This window comes from Mustelus asterias, chromosome 22, assembly GCF_964213995.1.
Source record: "Mustelus asterias chromosome 22, sMusAst1.hap1.1, whole genome shotgun sequence".
NCBI lineage: Eukaryota > Metazoa > Chordata > Chondrichthyes > Carcharhiniformes > Triakidae > Mustelus > Mustelus asterias.
The window spans coordinates 59,675,544-59,696,372 of record NC_135822.1 but is presented as its reverse complement, the minus strand read 5'-3'; the positions used below and the strand labels follow the sequence as shown (position 1 = coordinate 59,696,372).

Here is a 20,829-nt window from a genome sequence, read left to right as displayed (position 1 = left end):
TCATTACTTCAATGAAGGGAGATACTGTATGGTGAGTAAATTTGCTGATGCCTCAAAGGTAGGTCAGAAAGCAAGATGTGAAAAGGACACAAAAAGTCTGCAAAGAATATAGACAGGCTAAGTGATTGGGCAAAATGTTAGCACATGGGGGTATTATGTGGGTAAGTGTGAGCTTGCCCACTTTGGCAGGAAGAATATGAAAGCTGAATATTATTGAAATGGAGATTGCAGAACTTGGATCAGGGTTTCCTGGTACATCAATCACAAAAAGCCAGCATGAAGGCACAGCAAGTGGTTGGGAAGGCAAATGGAATGGTGGCATTTATCACAAGGGGAAATACAGTATAAAAGTCGGGAAGTGTTGCTATACTGAACAGGGTCTTAGAACAGCTTTGGCCTCCTCACTCGAGAAGGGATATTGGAAGTTGTTCAGAGAAGGTGAATGGAAGATGATCTTACTGAAACATGAGAGATTCTGAGGGATTTCACAGGGTGGATACCAGGAGATGTGTCCCCTTGTGGGGCAGTCTCAAACTAGGGAGCACGTTTTAAAAATAAGGCATCTCCCGTTTTAAGACAGGGGTGGAATTCTCCGGTCTTGCACTCCCCCGCCAGTGAGAATGGAGGCTTTGATGTTTAACCAAATCTCCATTCACAGCAAAGGGCCTGGAGAATCTCAGCTGCAGGCGAGATCGGAGAATTCCAGCCAGAGATCAGGAGGATCTCAGAACATGGTTAGACTTTGAAATTCTCTTCCCCAGAAAACAGTAAAGGCTTGATCATAGGCAGAGGAAGGCAGATTTTTGACCAGCAGGGAAACTAGGTTTTTGGGGGACAGGCTGGAAAGTGAAGTTAATGCTCCAATCATATCAGCCATGCACGATCTCATTGAATGGTGGAGCAGGTTCGAAGGGCCAAACGGCCTATTCCTCCCATTTCTTAAGACTTGTATGATTAAAATGCTCAATAAAACTTGGTGAAGAAACAATGAAGTGGCTTATTCTCTATCCCCATTATATATTATCAATTACATTTTTAATATTATTTCCAACTTCTAAACAACATGCAAGGTGTCATCAAAAGATATTTAAGTAACAGGATGAAAATTGTATTTATCACAATACTATAAATCCATTGCCCTCTACATCTCCTAATGACAAATTAAATGAGGGAACTAATATTAGTTCCAGAAGAGCCTCTCTGATATTACTGGATATAGCTCTGGGTATCCATTCAAACCACAGGTGAATTTCAGAACTCATTCTGACCATCCACAGCCAATATAGTGGTGGAGAGAGGATGGGAATAAAATATTTTTGATTCCTCCATCCTTCAGTCCAGCAAAGTGTTACTTACTTCTGGGAACTGACGTGATAGGACAAGAGACGAAAATTGCCATCAGGTGGTATGAAAGAAAGAATTCGTTCCGACTCCCAACGTTTGAAACGTACACAAGGATGGAAACTGACATCATCCAAGAGTCGAGGATTCTGTAGTTGTTGCAAGAGAGAAAACATCAATGAGAATTTCCTATTATGAACATCATTCCTCACAATAGAGATCAGCACTCACTGTTAGAATCAAAGAACAAAGAACAATACAGCACAGGAACAGGCCCTTCAGCCCTCCAAGCCCAGGCCGCTCCCTGGTCCAAACTAGAGCATCCTTTTGTATCCCTCCATTCCCACTCCGTTCATGTGGCTATCTAGATAAGTCTTAAATGTTCCCAGTGTGTCTGCCTCCACCACCTTGCCCGGCAGCGCATTCCAGGCCCCCACCACCCTCTGTGTAAAATACGTCCTTCTGATATCCGTGTTAAACCTCCCCCCCCCCTCACCTTGAACCTATGACCCCTCGTGAACATCACCACCGATCTGGGAAAAAGCTTCCCACCATTCACCCTATCTATGCCTTTCATAATTTTATACACTTCTATTAGGTCACCTCTCATCCTCCGTCTTTCTAGTGAGAACAACCCCAGTTTACCCAATCTCTCCTCATAACTAAGCCCTTCCATACCAGGCAACATCCTGGTAAACCTCCTCTGCACTCTCTCTCTAAAGCCCTTCTGGTTGTGTGGCAACCAGAACTGGGCGCAGTATTCCAAATGCGGCCGAACCAACGTTCTATACAACTGCAACATCAGACCCCAACTTTTATACTCTATGCCCCGTCCTATAAAGGCAAGCATGCCATATGCCTTCTTCACTACCTTCTCCACCTGTGACGTCACCTTCAAGGATCTGTGGACTTGCACACCCAGTTCCCTCTGCGTATCTGCACCCTTTATGGTTCTGCCATTTATCGTATAGCTCCCCCCTACGTTAGTTCTACCAAAATGCATCACCTCGCATTTATCTGGATTGAACTCCATCTGGCATTTCTTTGCCCAAATTTCCAGCCTATCTATATCCTTCTGTAGCCTCTGACAATGTTCCTCACTATCTGCGAGTCCAGCCATTTTCGTGTCGTCCGCAAACTTTCTGATCACCCCAGTTACACCTTCTTCCAGATCGTTTATATAAATCACAAACAGCAGAGGTCCCAATACAGAGTTCTGCGGAACACCACTAGTCACAGGCATCCAGCCGGAAAAAGACCCTTCCACTACCACCCTCTGTCTTCTGTGACCAAGCCAGTTCTCCACCCATCCAGCCACCTCCCCCTTTGTCCCATGAGATCCAACCTTTTGCACCAACCTACCATGAGGGACTGTGTCAAACACTTTACTAAAGTCCATATAGACGACATCCACGGCCCCACCCTGAACTCACCAAGAGTTTAATTCTCCTCTCCTCTTTCTTAGTTTACAGACCAGGCCTTAGCTGAAAGCCCAGGATTATACTAATGACACTTCATTTCCAGATGCTGCTAAGTATTTCAGCAGGACTGCACAAATCTTGAGCCTTTTCCACTTGCATTCAACTATCCCACCCCATCATCCAACCTAATGACTCAATTTCAATAGTGAACTCCAGACAAGCGGAATTATGACTGTTAATTGGTGGCCAACGAGTCTCATGGCATCAAGTCAAAAGTGGGAGAGGCAACCTCCAGTTGATTAGCATTTACTGCCCTCCCTCAGCTGATGAATCAGCACTCCTCCGAGTTGAACACCACTCGGAAGAACACCAAGGGCACAGAATGTACACTGGTTAAAGAGCTTTAATGTCCATCACCAAGAATGACTCAGTAGCACCACTAATGAATGGGCTGGCTGAGTCCTAAAGAATACAACTGCCAAAATAGGCTTGTACAGATGGAGGGAGAATCAAAATGAGGGTAATTCCTATTTGACCTCATCTTTACTCATCTGCCTGTCGTAGGTGCATTTGTCCACAGTAGGAGTAACACCACACAAAATATTGTCTTCACACTGAGGACATGCTTCATTGTGTTAAGTGGCACTACCACCATGCTAAATGGGATAATTTTGGAACAGATCTAGCAACTCAAAAACTGTGCATCTGTGAGGGGTTGGGGACCGTTGGCTTCAGGAGCACTGTATTCCACCAATGGCATATCCCTCATTCTATCATTGTCATCAAGCCAGATGGGAGCCAACCCTGGTTTAACGACGAGTGTAGATGAGTATTCAAGGAACAGCACGTGTACCCGAAAATGAGGTACCAACCTGATGAAGCAACAACACTATACTGCCTGCATGCTATATACAGAGCTAGGTGATCCTACAACTAATGAACTAGATCAAAGCTCTGCCAAATTCAGTCAAGAATATTGGTGGGCAATTAACCAACTAATGGGCAAAGGAGGCCCAATGAACATCCCATCCTAAACAATGACAAAGCTCAACATATGACGCAACAAGGCCAAAGCAATTTTCGCAACCATCTTCAGTCAGAAGTGCCAAGAGGTCTCTTGAGGTCTCCATCATCATTGATGCTAGCTTTCATCCAATTCAGTTCAATTCACAGGCTAATAAGGAAAGGCTGGATATAATCATAAACATTTCCTCGGTCATATGTGAACCATTTGCAAGAAATCTTACCATGAATGACAGGGTGAGATCTGGCATTCCAGTCAGCTTCACACAGGCATCAATAACACCCTGTATTTCAGCAAATACTGTTGAACCTGCAGAAGGAGTGGCATAAGCATCAACACAAACCATTCCAAATTACAGCAGATCAATAAGAATAGCGTGCATTAACATTATCCATTTGCCTGTCAATGAAATTAATTCATATAAACCCAAAGGAAGCTAGAACCATCAGATTGAGTTATCTATTTGAACAAAAAAAAACTTATGATTTTCCATAAACCACTCCTGCCATTCTGGTGCATGACCACAGTGCCACACAATCCCCTATATAAACAGTTTTCCCTGTTTGCCATGCAATTCTGAGGAGGTGGCAAGGACAGCAAGTGCATCAGGGTTTTACCAAAAGGGAATTTTAAAAAAAAGACTTAATAATGCAAGAACTGGTACCTTGAATGCTATAACAAAGCTCACTGCAGATGGTCACGTAATAGCACTGAGAAGTGCTATACAATGGTTGGTACTAATTCTCAGAATGTACTTCCTGAAAGGTGACGCAAAGCAGATTTAATATTTTCAGGGTTATGGGCAAGAACAGACCGTTCCGAATTGGAGAGTTGGATAGTTCTTCATTTCTTTTAAAGAGCGAGCGCTCTACCATTCTGATTCTATGATTGTAGCAAGAGTTCTAGGGGGAAACAATTATCCATATTATCCATTATTTGTAATACCAGAAGCAATATATCCTCTAATGATCAAACATAACTTGGGAGTTCAGTTGACTGGATCAGAGGTCCAAAGTCTTGACTTAATTCAGCCATGACACTCTGTAATAACTGGCCTTGGTGACTCCATCAGAAAGATGTGAGACTGCATTCAAACAACTTGGCTGAATTTTCCAGTCTCGTATGCCCCGCTGCTAGTGAGAACAGAGATTTTGGTGCCCAGCCAAATCTCCGTTTGTCAGCAATCGGGCTGAAGAAACTCAGCTGCGGGTAAGGTTGGAGAATTCTGGCTCTCATACCTGGTTCAGTGTAGTCAACATTAGCATCCAGTTCAAGTGGCTTATGTTAACCAACTAACATGGGGAAAGAAGTAATAGATAAATAGTCAACACAAGGAATACAAAAACAGAATCGGTGCCAGAAATTGAGCCGCCATCTTGAAGTACAGTTACATGGAATGATAGCCAGCTTGCAATAAGAAACAGGGCTGTAAATTAATCAGCGTGAACCGAAGCTCGAGAGATTCGAGGACATGACAGCAGCAGCCAAAGCAGTGGCACCACGGCTGGCTCTGTTGTTAAGCAGGGAGGGACAAAGAGGACTGGAGCAATAGTTATAGGGGACTCTATAGTTAGGGGTGCAGATAGGTACTTCTGTGGATGTGAAAGAGACTCCAGGATGGTATGTTGCCTCCTTGGTGCCAGGGTCCAGGATGTCTCTGAATGGACAGAAAGCATTCTGAAGGGAGAGGGTGAACAGCCAGAGGTTGTGGTACATATTGGTACTAACGACATAGGTAGGAAGAGTGATGAGGTCCTGCAGCAGCAGTTTAGGGAGTTAGGTAGAAAGTTAAAAAGCAGGACCTCTAGGGTTGTAAGCTCAGGATTACTCCCTATGCCACGTGCCAGTGAGGCGAGGAATAGGAAGATAGTGCAGATCAACACGCGGCTAAACAGCTGGAGTAGGAGGGAGGATTTCAGATATCTGGACCATTGGGGTCTCTTACAGGGCAGGTGGGACCTGTACAAGGACGGGTTGCATCTAAACTGGAAGGACATAAATATTCTGGCCGGGAGGTTTGCTAGTGTCACACGGGAGGATTTAAACTAGTTTGGCAGGAGGGTGGAATCCAAAGCAAAGGTGAATTAGCTGAAGGGGAACCAGAGATTAGGGCCAGTAAGACTCAAAGAAACAGCAGGCAAGGCGGGGTTGCTAATGAAAGAGGGTCTGGTGGAGTGAAGTGCATTTGTTTCAATGCGAGAAGTGTAACAGGTAAGGCAGATTAACTTAGAGCTTGGATTAGTACGAGGAACTATGATATGTTGCCATTACAGAGACTTGGTTAAGGGAAGGACAGGATTGGCAGCTTAACATTCCAGGATACATTCCAGGATAGAGGGGGATGTAAAAGGCGTGGGGGGAGTTGCACTACTGGTTAAAGAGAATATCACAGCTGTACTCCGGGAGGACACCTCAGAGGGCTCATAGAGCGAGGCAATATGGGTAGAGCTCAGGAATAGGAAGGGTGTAGTCACAATGTTGGGGGTTTACTATAGGCTACCCAACTGCCAGCGGGAGATAGAGGCACAGATATGAGGCAGATTTTGGCAAGGTGTAAAAGTAACAGGGTTGTTGTGGTGGGAGATTTTAATTTCCCCGATATTGACTGGGACTCACTCCGTGGATGGGGCCGAGTTTGTAAGGAGCACCCAGGAGGGCTTCTTGAAACAATATGTAGATAGTTCAAGATAGGGAAGGGGCCATACTGCATCTGGTATTGGGATTTGGGAATGAGCCCGGCCAGGTGGTCGATGTTTCAGCAGGGCAGCAGTTCGGGAACAGTGACCACAATTTAATAAGATTTAAGGTACTGATGGATAAAGATAAGTGTAGTCCTCAAGTTAAGGTGCTAAATTGGGGGAAGTCTAATTACAATATTAGGCAGGAACTGAAGAATGTAGATTGGGGGCAGATGTTCGAGGGCAAATCAACATCTGGCATGCGGGAGACTTTCAAGTGTAAGTTGATAGGGATTCAGGACTGGCACATTCCTGTGAGGATGAAGGATAAGTATGGCAAGTTTTGGGAACCTTGGATAACAAGAGATATTGTGAGCCTAGTCAAAGAGAAAAAGGAAGCATTTATCAAAGCTAGGAGGCTGCAAGTGTGGAATATAAGAAAAATAGAAAGAAACTTAAGCAAGGAGTAAGGAGGGCTAAAAGGGGTCACGAAAAAGCATTGGCCAGCAGGATTAAGGAAAATCCCAAGGCTTTTTATACATATATAAAGAGCAAGAGGGTAGCCAGGGAGAGGGTTGGCCCACTCAAGGACAAGGGAGGGAATCTATGCATGGAGCCAGAGGAAACGGGCGAGGTATTAAATGAGTACTTTGCATCAGTATTCACCAAAGGGAAGGACGAGTCTGGGAAAGGATGTGTGGATAGTTTGAGTCTATTGAGATCAAAAAGGAGGTGGTATCGGGGTTCTTGAGAAACATTAAGGTAGACAAGTCCCCAGGGCCTGATGGGATATACCCCAGAATACTGAGAGGCAAGGGAGGAAATTGCTGGGGCCTTGAGAGAAATCTTTGTATCCTCACTGGCTACAGGGGAGGTCCCAGAGGATTGGAGAATAGCCAATGTTGTTCCTTTGTTTAAGAAGGGTAGCAAGAATAATCGAGGTAATTACAGGCCGGTGAGCCTTACTTCAGTGGTAGGGAAATTATTGGAGAGGATTCTTCAAGACAGGATTTATTCCCACTTGGAAATAAGTGGATGTATTTGTGAGAGGCAACAACATGGTTTTGTGAAGGGAAGGTCATGTCTCACTAACTTGATCGAGTTTTTCGAGCAAGTGACAAAGATGATTGATGAGGGTAGGGCAGTGGATGTTGTCTACATGGACTTCAGTAAGGCCTTTGACAAAGTCCCTCATGGCAGACTGGTGCAGATGGTGAAGTCGCATGGGATCAGAGGTGAGCTGGCAAGGTGGATACAAAACTGGCTCACCTGAAGAAGGGGCTTAAGGCTCCGAAAGCTTGTGGCTTTTGCTACCAAATAAACCTGTTGGACTTTAACCTGGTGTTGTTAAACTTCTTACTCAGTCAAAGAAGACAGAAGGTAGCCGTGGAAGGGTGCGTTTCTGAATGGAGGGCTGTGACAAGTGGCATTCTTCAGGGATCAGTGGTGTGTGTGTGTGAGATATATATATATAAAAATAAAATGTAACTGGTTTGATAACTAAGTTTGCGGACGACACAAAGGTTGGTGGATTTGTGGATAGCGATGAGGATCATCAGAGGATATAGATCGGTTGGAGACTTGGGTGGAGAGATGGCAGTTGGAGGTTAATCTGGACAAATGTGAGGTAATGCATTTTGGAAGGTCTAATACAGATAGGAAATATACAGTAAATGGCAGAACCCTTAAGAGTATTGATAGGCAAAGGGATCTGGGCATACAGGGACATAGGTCGCTGAAAGTGGCAATGCAGGTGGAGAAGGTAGTCAAGAAGGCATACGGCATGCTTGCCTTCATTGGCCAGGGCACTGAGTTTAAAAATTGGCAAGTCATGTTGCAGCTTTATAGAATTTGGAATATAGTGTTCAATTCTGATCGCCACACTACCAGATGGATGTGGAGGCTTTGGAGAGGGTACAGAAAAAGATTTACCAGGATGTTGCCTGGTATGGAGGGTATTAGCTATGAGGCGAGGTTGGAGAAACTTGGTTTGTTCTCACTGGAATGACGGAGGTTGAGGGACGACCTGATAGAAGTCTACAAGATTATGAGAGGCATGGACAGAGTGGATAGTCAGAAGCTTTTTCCCAGGGTGGAAGAGTCAATTACTAGGGGGCACAGGTTTAAGGTGCGAGGCGCAAGGTTTAAAGGAGATGTACGAGGCAGATTTTTTTTACAGAGGGTGGTGGATGCCTGGAACCCGTCGCCGGGGGAGGTAGTGGAAGCAGATAGTAATGACTTTTAAGGGGCGTCTTGACAAATACATGAATAGGATGGGAATAGAGGGATATGGTCCCCGGAAAGGTAAGGGGTTTTAGTTAAGTCAGGCAGCATGGTCGGTGCAGGTTTGGAGGGTCGAAGGGCCTGTTCCTGTGCTGTAATTTTCTTTGTTTTTTGACATTACATGAACATTAAGATTGAATTTCAGCTCAGTTACCACCTACTTTGGGGCACATCACCATCCATGCTCTGAGGTAGAAAAAGTGAAGTTAAACAAAGGTGGTGTGGAAAATGGCTCGGAGTAAAAACAGGAAGTCAGTCTGTTTTCCCCTACATCTGGATGGAGCAGATTTGATGTTCATGCCAAGCTTGCAAATATCCCAGAATATAAAACATTGGTCATAAAATTAGATAAAGTTATGCCAAGTACACAAGATTCTCAGACAAAATGTGATGGCTTTGCATCAGTGACAAAGAACGTTGCAATATCATCTGTACCTGATTTGTCAATGATGGCATCAATCTCTTCCACCACATCAAAGTAGGCTTCATTGTTAGCGTACCTCACTCCTGTACGACGCCAGGGCACCACAGAAAGCTGTCCTGTGGGAAGGTGGTCCCCGACATTGGTACTACCTACAAATAAAATCATCATGAGGAATGCAAGCAGTAAGTTAAAAAGACAGATCGCTCATCCTGTATCTCAGGGAAATTTATCAATACAAGATATTCAACAGTCAATCATTTATTTAGTTTGAGCAGTAGCTTTTCAATTTTATTTAAGCATGTTTGGATTGCATTTTGTGATTCAAGGTGTCTCAGCAAAAGAAAAAAATGCACAGACATTCATAAAGGGTTTGGCAAAAACTGGAATTCAATGTACTTCGTCATGTTTTCATGTGATCAAATGCCGTCAGCTGTGAAAATGTTTCTTGCGAGTCCTTGGAAATACCTCACCTCAGTAAACCCTTCCAAACTTACACCTTCCTATGAATGCCAGAAATTTTCACTTGCAAACAATTAAAAAATAGCTAACAAGGCACAACAAAACAACAGCAGAACTGCAATATAGGCAGTGCCACTTAAAGCATCTACTTTATGGGATATCATGAAACAGTCAGAGGCAACACAGTCGCCAATGTAAAAGATCAAAGATTGCATCATTAGAGACAGCCGGTGTTTTAAATCTATTGGCAGACTGGAGTGATCATATAAACTGACAAAATTGAGGTGCATGAGGTCAAAAATAAGGCAAATGTGCGCTTATTTTACTGTTCTTGTACATTAAAAGGGAGAGCTTCCCACAGCACTAATATTGAGGCAATATAGCATAAATACATCTTGATAATACATCTCTTTAATATCCAAGTTACATCTTGATGCCTGGCTGTCACGGACTAACATTTGGGAGAAGTGGGAGGCAAGGCTGAAAATTTGCCAAGTCTGCTCATCCTCTACAGATGCTGTCAACTTTACAGGTGCAGAAATTGGGTGCTGATTTCTAGCCTGTCTGTAGAATATAAAGAAGGTATCACAAAACATGACAAATTCCTGTGTTACTCTTGCAATTGTTCCTGCCATATGCCACAATACATACCGGTGATCGTGTTCACAACAGTACGGAGAATGGTGGGAGGTCTGATCAATTCCTTTAAAATATTAGACTCAGTTGCCAATGGGAAGCCATTGTCCAACATCTCTTCCAGCACCTCATACACAACCACAACATTGTCTTTGATTGCCACCTCTGAACAGGTTCCAAAATAGTCCTGGAGAGAAAGAAGAGCAAACAACATCATTCATTGGCAATATTAAAGATCTATGAATTTTACTAGAATTTTGCATTAGATTATTGCAAATTAAAACATCCTGTCTGTCTCCATAATCCTCTGTTTTCTGGATCAAAAATCTGTCTAAATCAGCTTTGAATATCTTCACTGACCCAGCCTCCAATGCTCTCCGGGACAAAAAATTCCCAAAGATTAAAAAGGACCCTCAGAGAAGAAATTCCTCCTCTGACAATCAGAAACTGTACCCTCCAGTTCTAGATTCCCCCACAAGAGAAGACATCGTCTCAGCATCTACCCTGACAAGCCTCTTATGTTACAAAATAATAACCACTCATTCTTTTAAACTCCAATGAGTATGGACCCAATCTGCTCAATATTTTTTCATAAGGAAAGCCCTCCATCCCAGGAATCAACCCAGTGAATCTTTCATGATGTAGTCTGGAGCTATAGATAGTGACGGTAGAGGCTCCAACTTACTTTGTCACATTGTTAACCAGGAATCTCGTTGACTCTTACCTCATGTCTTGGAAGGATTTATAAGTTGATACTCAACCTGTTTGATCACGTTACGAACCCACCTTCCTTGACCATCAAGCCTTGGAGTAGAATTCAAACCTAGAGCTTCTGGCTCAGAGACAGGGACACTATCCATTATGACACAATACCTCCTTACTGCAAAGATATCCCTCCTTAAATAAAGGAGAACTAAACTATTAGTAGTGCAGTACCCTAGGTGTGGTCTCACCAACACCCTGTACAATTGTAACAAGGTTTACTTTTCTACCCATTGCAACATTCCATTTGCCTTCCGTATTACTTCCTGTACTGCATGCGAACTTCTGATTCATACAAGGAAATCCAGATCCTTCTGCACTGCCGCATTTTGCAGTCTCTCTCAATTTAAATAATATTTGCTTCCTACCAAAATGGACAACCTCACATTTCCCTATACTGTACTCCATCTTAAATTTTTGCCTACTCACTTAAATCAATCTATATCCCTTTGTAGCATCTTCCTATCCTCCTCACAATTTGCTTTCTTGCCCATCTTTTGGTGGCAACAAATATGGCTACAATACACTCTGTACTTTCATCCAAGTCATTCATATAGATTGGAAATAGTTGAGGCCCCAACAATAATCCCCATGGCACCCGATTCGTTACTATTTGCTAATCTGAAAATGACGATGCTAATATATTACCCCAACACCATGGGCTCTTATGCAACTTGTGGCACCTTGCCAAATGCCTTTTTGAAATCCAAATACACACTGATTTCCTCATAACCACCCTGCTTTTTACATCCTCAAATAACTCAAAATAAATTTGTCAAACACTATTTTTCTTTCACAAAATCATGATTTTCTAAACGTTCTATATAACGTTCTGATATATACAACTTCCCGAATAATGGTTTTCAACATTTTCGCAAAGATAGATGTCTTCTTGGCTATAGTTTCCAGTATTCAGTCTCTCTCATTTCCGGAATATGGCTATTGAATGTGTGTTTTTCCAATCCACTGTGACTTTTCCAGAATCAAAGGAATTTTGAAAGATCACAACAAATGCATCCATAAGATGGAATTTTATGGTCTCACTTGTCCCAAAACAGTAAAATCCTGCCCGAGGTCAATGGTCATTTCCATTGTCCACCCTTCGCCCACTCTGATTCCGTGGTGGGCAGGGTGGTAAAATTCCGGCCATTCTCACTGCAACTACTTGTTTTAAGAACTTAGGATGCAGGCCATCAGGTCCAGGGAACTTGTTAGCTTCATCCTATTAGCTTTTTTCGAGAGTGATAGTGATTGCTTTCAGTTCTTCCCTGCCTTTCCCCCCTTGATTACCTGCTATTATTGATTAAAAAAATTAATGTCTTCCACAATGAATTAGATACAAATTACTTGTTTAATGCCTCTGCCACTTCCTTTCTTTCCCCCGTTCTCATAATTTAAGAGATTGATTATTTTAGCACTCGCTTCCTGTTTTTAAATACATGTAAGCAGGTTAATTCATCTCTGCAGGCACAGCACCAGAACCGTATTTTCAATCCCAAGGTGCTTTGAAGGCTGTGGGTTTGTACAATCTCTCTTCACCTCTGGGAATTGGGTTCAAATACACCCAAATTGACAGGGTCAACATGTCTCGTCTTTGATAGATAGTTTCAAGGGACCACATGACAGAAGTTGGGCTCATCCAATACTTAATAATACAAGTCCACAGTTATATGATACTTTGCCATTAGGTGGCAAACTACATGACTTGATGGATGGTATGGAATGTGAAAAAAATTCAGCTTGGAATTTTAAGCATCACGTTGGGGTGAAGGAATTGATTCTTCCTCTTGTATGTTAGCGACCTCAGAGTGCTCGATTGTCATACTTGGTATAAATAATCGTAGGGATGAAGAAAACGAAATTACGTCGCCTCAACATGGATACCCTTCACCCTAAATGACAAAAATAAATCAAATAGGTAGATTACGTGCCTCATCACGTGCTTTATCAACACAGCTGAACTGCAAGATCTTGTGTCCACAATTATAAAGAAGCAGTTGAGAGTCTCTACAGGAAACAGAAATAACCGGAACATCATCAGTCTGAAAGGGAATCAACTATTGCACAGTGGTGTGTCACGGAACCCATTTATGATGGGTTCTTATGACTAAAAAAACCCTATTTCCAGACTAAATTAACTGGAGTTAGAGTAATTCCAGAGAGAATTCAATTCTCTGTTCCTCAACAAACCGCTCTTGCAGTAGTCTCCTGCAACTTGAACTCTGGATTCTGATACTACATAGCAGGAACACAATGAACTCTTGACATAAATATTTAAAAAGCAAGGATCATATTCACTTTGTAGGTTGTGTTTTATTTCCCTGCCACAGTTAATTTAGTGCAAGGAAAGGTAGCCTGTACTGGAGAAGAAACAATTTGCAGAGCTATGAGGAACGGATAGGGGAGTTAGACTAGCTGTATTTTTCAAACTCAAGGGAAGTGCAGTTCACCTGGGGTCGATACTAGGACCATTACTTTCTTTGATCGAAACTAATGACCTAGATTTGGATATACAGGGTACAATTTCAATAATTGCAAAGGACACGAAACTTGGAAGCATCGTTAATTATGAGGAAGATAGTGATAGAGTTGAAAAGGATGTAGGCAGACTGGTTCAATGGTGGAAGATAACATTTAATGCAGAGAATTGTGAAGAGATATATTTTGGTAGGAAGGAGGACAGCCAATATAAAAGAAAGGGTGCAATACTAAAGGGGGTACAGGAACAGAGAGAGCTGCCAATATATGTATATAAATCTTTACACAAAGTACAAACGCCTGGAAATTATGATGAGTATTCGTAAAATACTGGTTTGGTCTCAACTGGAGTTGTGTGTACAATTCGGGGCTTTGGAGAGGATGCAGAAAAGATTTATGAGAGTAGATCCTGGGATGTTGGAATTCAGTAATGCTGATAGACTGGATAAGCTGGGGTTATTCTCCTCAGTGAAGTTTGAGAGAAGGTTTGATAGAGGTGTTCATGGTGGGTTGAGCCTAAGCAGTTAAATAGACACAGTTTCCCACTGGTGGCAAGGTCAAGAGCCAGACTACAATGATTTAATGACTGACAAAGAACCAATGCAAGAGGAGGTAAACTTTTTTTCTAAGCATGAGCGGTTAGGATCTGAAGTGCACTGCCTGAGAGAGTGTGATGGAAGCAGATTCAATTACAGCTTTCAGAAGGAAGTTGGATAAGCATCTGAAGAGAATCAATTTTCAGGGCTATGGGAAAAGGTCAGGAGAGGAGGACGAACTATTTTTTGATTTGATTTATTGTCACATCTATCAGGATACACAGTGAAAAGTATTGTTTCTTGTGCACTATGCAAACAAGCATACTGTTCAAAGAGTACATAAAGGAGAAGGAAAGGATAGGATGCAGATATGGTGTTGCAGTTACAGATAGGGTGAAGAGAACGATCAGCATAATATATGGTAGGTCCATTGAAAAGTCTGACGGCAGCAGGGAAGAAGCTGTTTTTGAGTCGGCTGGTACGTGTTCTCAGACTTTTGTATCTTTTTCCCCGATGGAAGGTGGTGGAAGAGAGTATGTCAGGGATGTGTGGAGTCCTTGATTATGCTGGCTGCTTTTCCGAGACAGAGGGAAGTGTAGACTGAGTCAATGGGAGGCTGGTTTGCGTGATGGACTGGGCTACATTCACAACCCTTTGTAGTTTCTTGTAATCTTGGTCAGAGCAGGAGCCATACCAAGCTGTGATACATCCAGAAAGGATGCTTTCTATGGTGCATCTGTAAAAATAGGCGAGAGTTACAGTGGACTTGTTGCATTTCTTAACCTTCTGAGAAAGTAAAGGCGTTGATGAGCTTTCTTAACTACAGCATCAGCATGGAGGGATCTGGACAGATTGGTGATCTGAACATCTACCTTTGCTGACAGCTAGCAGGGACATGGCCATCGAATTGGTCTCCTATGCTATAATTCTACCTCACCACACCATAAATTTCTTCATTCCACAAATTCTGAAATTTGACCTTTTGAATGACCGTGCCACTTCTCAACTCGAACAGCAATAAGTGGGCTAAAAAGATTTCAGTAATATGCAACGACCTGATGACATTCTCTTCCCCACTGAAAAGACGAGTCAGAATCAGGCAATTATCTCAACCCTCAAATGGACTTGGTGTGTGGACTTGCACATGAAAAATGGTCTGCTCGTACCCACTGGAATCAGAAATGAACAAACCAAACTCAAAATAATTGATTCTACAAACCAACCACCTAAATAGGTAAACTCCAATTCGAACTTTACCTGGCAACTGGCTTCTTTGGGACACTAGTGGCAGGTAATATTCATATCAGGCCTCAACATTCTTCCATTCCACTCAATGCATCATCTTGTTTTTGAACTCTGCCAACAACCTGCAAAAGGTATTGTCGACATAAATTCTATTTCTATACTGCTGCTGTTTCTGAAAAGCAGAATCTCTTTATAAGTACAATTGGGTGCACATGGCAAGACACAAGCAATGTGGCCAAAAACAGCAGATTTCCGAGAGACAAGCTAACATTTTGTGTAAAAGCTATGATTTGGTGCAGTTGGTTTTTGGCTTTGGTTTTAAAGCTAAAAACACTGCTCGCTTACTTGGGACAATGCGAATTAAAACGACATGTCTTCCACTGTAAAAACAATTCTACAGAGTACTTGAAGCTTCAGAAAATGAGTGATCCTGACCATAAGCTGTCCAATCTGCGTCAAACATTACTGTGCAAATCACAGGTGCTCCCCAACTCTCCAGAACGTTTGAGATCCTGCACAAAACTGTACTGCTGTGTGAAGAATCTTTCAACACAGTGAAAAACATGAAATTGTGATAATACAGAACTGGAGAAATTAACATCTAAAAATTTAGCTTTCTTACTTTAACTGGAAACTTCAATTGCTGCACACATGACAAATCAGCCCGCACAGGAAAACAATGGCTGTTATATTAGCCTGATGAGGCAACTCAGTCAGTATTGCCTCCAAGCCACAAACTGGGTCACGCTCTCTACAATACGTACAGATCTCAAGATTCCTATTTGTGCCACAGTTCTGAGATTGACTATGAAATACAACCAGCCACTTGTTTGAAGTAAACAAGACAGACCATTTTCTACCTTCTCCTTTCATTCTTCTATCAACATATAGAGGACATAACACGCTACAACTGATTTTCTTGCCTTTCCTCACATTATAAGGAAAATTGGGAACTTACTACACAAGTGGCATTGTCAAATTCTGTTGCCAGCTGTGATCAACGTTCTCATTTGCCACGTACAACCTAGCTTTGGAGGATCTGCAGTACTGGTAGGGCACAATCAGATTACATCAACAGTTCACTGATGGTCTCCATGTCCTGTATCAATTGATGCCATAATGCATGTAGTCATTAGTTCAATACACGCAGTACACTAAGGCAGACAAAACCAAAATTTCAAAATCACCCCGCTGGTTCACTTTGCAAGTAAAGCCCATGATCCAATCTGGAGACTCCCAAAAAAATAATGAGATGGAAGGATGGAACTTGTGATCATGGACAGTCAGGGTTGAATTTCATAAGACAACTTCTGTTTCCAATTTATCTTAATCCTGAGATTTTCTTTCACGACATTCAGTGTAAATTCATGTTCTTCAGTTACAGTAGTTGTTCAAATGGAGACATATCCCCACAGAACTGGAGGAAACATGAAGTCTCAGTCTCATTTTGTGTTATATAAATTTGCATCATGTTATGGAAGTGACTAATGTTGTGGAAGAGGCTGGTTTCCGTATTCTTCATATCTTGATAGTTACAGTTTAACATCGTCACAGATTTTTTTCCCCTCACACCAAAGACAATAAAGAACAGAAATGGTTGGAAATATAAAACAGATCTGAGAACAACTGAAATGAAAAGACAAACCAACATTGGGTTGAAACCGTAAGAATTGAAAATTGAAGGCCAGAAGAACCCCAAAGAATTGTGTGAAGTTAGCACATTGTCACTGTGTCTGCGTGGGTTTCCTCCGGGTGCTCCGGTTCCCTCCCACACTCCAAAGATGTGCAGATTAGGTTGACTAGCCTTGTTAAATTGCCCCTTAGAGTCGGTTGGGGGGGGGGGGGGGGGGGGGGGGTTAGCAGGGTAAATATGTGGGGTTACGGTGATAGGGCCTGGGTAGGATTGTGGTTGGTGCAGGCTTGATGGGTTGAATGGCCTCGTTCTGCACTGCAGGGATTCAATGATTCTATGAACTAGCCAACATAAATAAGGGAAATAAGAGTTACGGCAGAACACCAAGAATACAAATAAGTCACTTTAAACTTGGGTTTTTACAATCCCTGAACAGACTTGAAAAATCTAGTTACCAATGAAAAGTGCTGGAGGATTTGCTAAAACCATTTCAATCAATTTGTGAAAGTGCAACAGAAAAATAGAAGTGGAGTGGAACAGTTGCAAAATTGAAACCAAAATAGTTGAACACCAGTGAAGGAAACCAACAATGTCAGGATAGTTAGGACCTTAACCTGAGCAGAACTTTCACTTCTCTCCACTTTAAAAAAATGTCTGCTCAAAGACTCTTGGTGAGCCAATTTATACTCAATATTTACTCCAGCTCCTCTCTCTCTCCACACCATTTTAATTTGTTCCAGTCAGCTTTGTAAATAGAGTTTCCTGTCTTTCTTATTGCAATTCTGACTAAGAGTCGCACCACCTGAAACGTGCTGATTCTTGACAATGACAGTGGAGTTGCTGAAAAATATGTTCAGTTTTCATTACACAACTGTCGCATTCACAGGAAAGTCAGCGGTGGAACAATTTATATCCAGCTGTATGCTTTTTAGCACACAGCACATGCAAATTCATTTTCAGCATTTGCTCATGAAATGAATCAGTCACAAACTTCAGGAACATGTCAAGCTAAATAAAAATCTGATTGCCTTAAATTATGCAACAGCTGACAAGTTACCAAAATGTTCAGCCCATCCTGAAGGTAAAATCAACAATGCAGACATAGCAATGAGTTGTACTTTCTCTCCTTCGCTGGCCTGGCTGCCACAGCAAATCAGAGACTGCAGCTTGTGTGTGCGGTCAAAAGATTTACCAAAGAGGAAGAACCATTTCACACAAACCAAGAAGAAAGCTCGTTATTTTATGGAAGTTTTTAACGTCGTAACGCAAGCTAAATGTAGGCTTTATGTGTCAGCCGTTGCCCTGGAGTTTGACGAATGAAATCGATGTACAGGCAATGTTGGATTGTAAGCAGAAATCTCATCAATGGACCGTGTTCATGTTCGGCTCTTGCCATCAATATTTAAAGAAGGGCCCAGAGGCACCTATACGGATATCTTGTCTTCCAGCATTTTAGGATGATGTAGAATCCAACTCCTATTTTGATGCCCTGCATTTCTATTATTGTGTGTCTTTGTGCAATTTTAAGTTGAATCCGTCTCACTCTTTGGGATCAATTGAAATTCCCCACAATGTACTGCGAAAGAAAAAGAAGCTTTCAGAAAAAGATGCTAATCTCCACTGACCTGAAACGTGTCAACCACCCGATGGAGGAACTCGATGACAAACAGCGGCGGCACCTCACTCTGGATCACAGCCACGAAAAAGATGCGATCACGGTAGACGCTGATCAAGAAGTGGTGCGGAGTGGGAATGACCGGGGGCACATTCTCCGACTCGCTCGCCTTCTCCTGTGCCTCAAAGAAATAGTCGCAAACCGAACGACTCACCACACTCTTCCAGTGCTTCTCCAGGAAGATGTCCCCGGAGGAATTAATGAGGAACAAACTGTGGATCATGCTTAAAGGAGCACTCAGCCAAGACTCCCTACAAAAGAGCAGCAGATAGCTGTGGGTGGTCAGGCCGAGCCAGCTAAAGACAACTTGGCTCAGCTGCTCTACTCTCCTCACTCACTTCCGCCTGCAGCTTGCTCTCCAATCACTTCCGGGATCCCCGCCCGTCTCATTGGCCAATTGCCCTCACTAATCCCGCCCCCAGTCAATGATTGGCTGTTCCGCCCTCACTTGGTGCTCATTGGACGAGACCTGTGTGTATCCATTAAAAGATGAGTGGCCATCAAGCAGGAGTACCCTGTTTGAAACCTCAGATACAAGTGCAGGCAGCCACTACCCAATACTAAAGTGAAAACACCTTCTATCGAATCAAGCTTTTGCATTGAAATAGGATAATATGCATTCACAACCCAAGATTTCCACCCCATACGTAACATAAACATGAATCTAACAGATTTACAATGTTAATAAATCTGCATTCCCAATGATATGGCAAAGAACTAAAGGCGACAGACGTGCTGAGATTTTCCAGCATTTTCTCTTTTGGCGACAGACTTTATTGATTGTTCTAAAATAAGAATAACAGAAAATAGGGATAGGAGTAGCCATTTGGTCCTTCGAGCCAGTTTCACCATTCAATATCACCATGGCTGATTCTCTATCTCAATGCCAAACTACTGCTCTCTCACCTACCCTTTTACACCTTTAGATTCTAGAAATATATCTATTTAATTCCTAAATATATTCAGTAACTTGGCCTCCACTACCTTCTGTGGTAGAGAATTCCACAGGTTCACCATTGTTTGAGTGAAATGTGACCTCATCTCAGTCCGAAATGGCCTACCCTGTATCCTGAGACTGATCTCGCCCCATCCTTGTTCTAGACCCCCCAAGTCTGTCCAGCCGTATCAGAGTTTGAAACATTTAATTTAGATCAAGCAGATCTACTTTCATTTTACTTTCATTCTTCTAAATTCCAATGAATACAGAGATAAAAGCAAATTATTGCGGATGCTGGAATCTGAAACAAAAACAGAAAATGCTGGAAAATCTCAGCAGGTCTGACAGCATCTGTGGAGAGAGAATAGAGCCAACGTTTCAAATCTGTCATTCATATAAACAAACCTGGAAATATTACATTTGGTTCCCTCATCCAAATCATTGAAATATATTGTGAATAGCTGTGGGACCCCAATAGTCACCACCTGCATCACTGCAAAATACATCCCCAAGATATAGTTGCCTTATTATTGTCATTTCCCAGTTGCTCACTTAATTTGTTTCATCCCTTATTCTGACCTGGTTTCCTGTGCTAATTTTCCTCCTGATTCATGCCCAAAACCTAAACTAACAATATATTCCAAGGGTTGGTTTTTGATTTGATTTGATTGATTTTTGTCACTTGTATTGGGATACAGTATTGTTTCTTGTGTGCTATACAAACATACATACCATTCATAGAGCACATAGGGGAGAAGGAAAGGAGAGGGTACATAATATAGTGTTACAATTGTAGCTAGGGTATGGAGAAAGATTAGCTTAATGTATATCAGGAGTCATGAGTAAAACCTACACAGAAAATTCTAGAGAATTGGGAAAACAGCCTTTTTATTGATCCGCGCAGCCAGTACTCTGAAGGCAGTTACAATAAAAACTTTTGCACCCTGTTCTCGCCTGCCTTAATAACAAAATTACTGTACTTGGGATGACTTAAAATTGGCTATAGCTGCATTGCTTGGGGTTGGGGCCGAGGGGGGCGGGGGGGGGGGGGGGGGGGGGTGGGGGGGGGGGAGGGGCGGGGGGGGGATTTGGCATTGACTTCTTTCACCTGACGAAGGGGCTTGGAGTTCCGAAAGCTTGTGTGGCTTTTGCTACCAAATAAACCTGTTGGACTTTAACCTGGTGTTGTTAAACTTCTTACTGTGTTTACCCCAGTCCAACGCCGGCATCTCCACATCTTGCTGTTTTATACAGAGCTCTCATTGTCCTTCAGACATGCTTCAGCCCTGAAAGTACA

The 20,829-nt window shown here is 42.5% G+C and overlaps 1 protein-coding gene across 1 annotated transcript in view; it reads right to left on the bottom strand.

The window, feature by feature from the left end:
• The window catches only part of LOC144510096 (AP-3 complex subunit mu-2), a 31,605-nt gene extending 12,650 nt beyond the window's left edge, over window positions 1-18,955 (bottom strand). Inside the window, exons 1-5 of the mRNA XM_078239365.1 lie at window positions 18,546-18,955; window positions 10,282-10,453; window positions 9,183-9,320; window positions 4,010-4,095; window positions 1,357-1,490 (exon numbers count right to left, since the gene is read on the bottom strand). Coding sequence (XP_078095491.1) covers window positions 1,357-1,490; window positions 4,010-4,095; window positions 9,183-9,320; window positions 10,282-10,453; window positions 18,546-18,818 — 803 coding nt within the window. The 5' untranslated portion in view covers window positions 18,819-18,955. The remainder of the gene's footprint in view (window positions 1-1,356; window positions 1,491-4,009; window positions 4,096-9,182; window positions 9,321-10,281; window positions 10,454-18,545) is intronic.
• Between the last annotated feature and the right edge of the window lie 1,874 nt (window positions 18,956-20,829).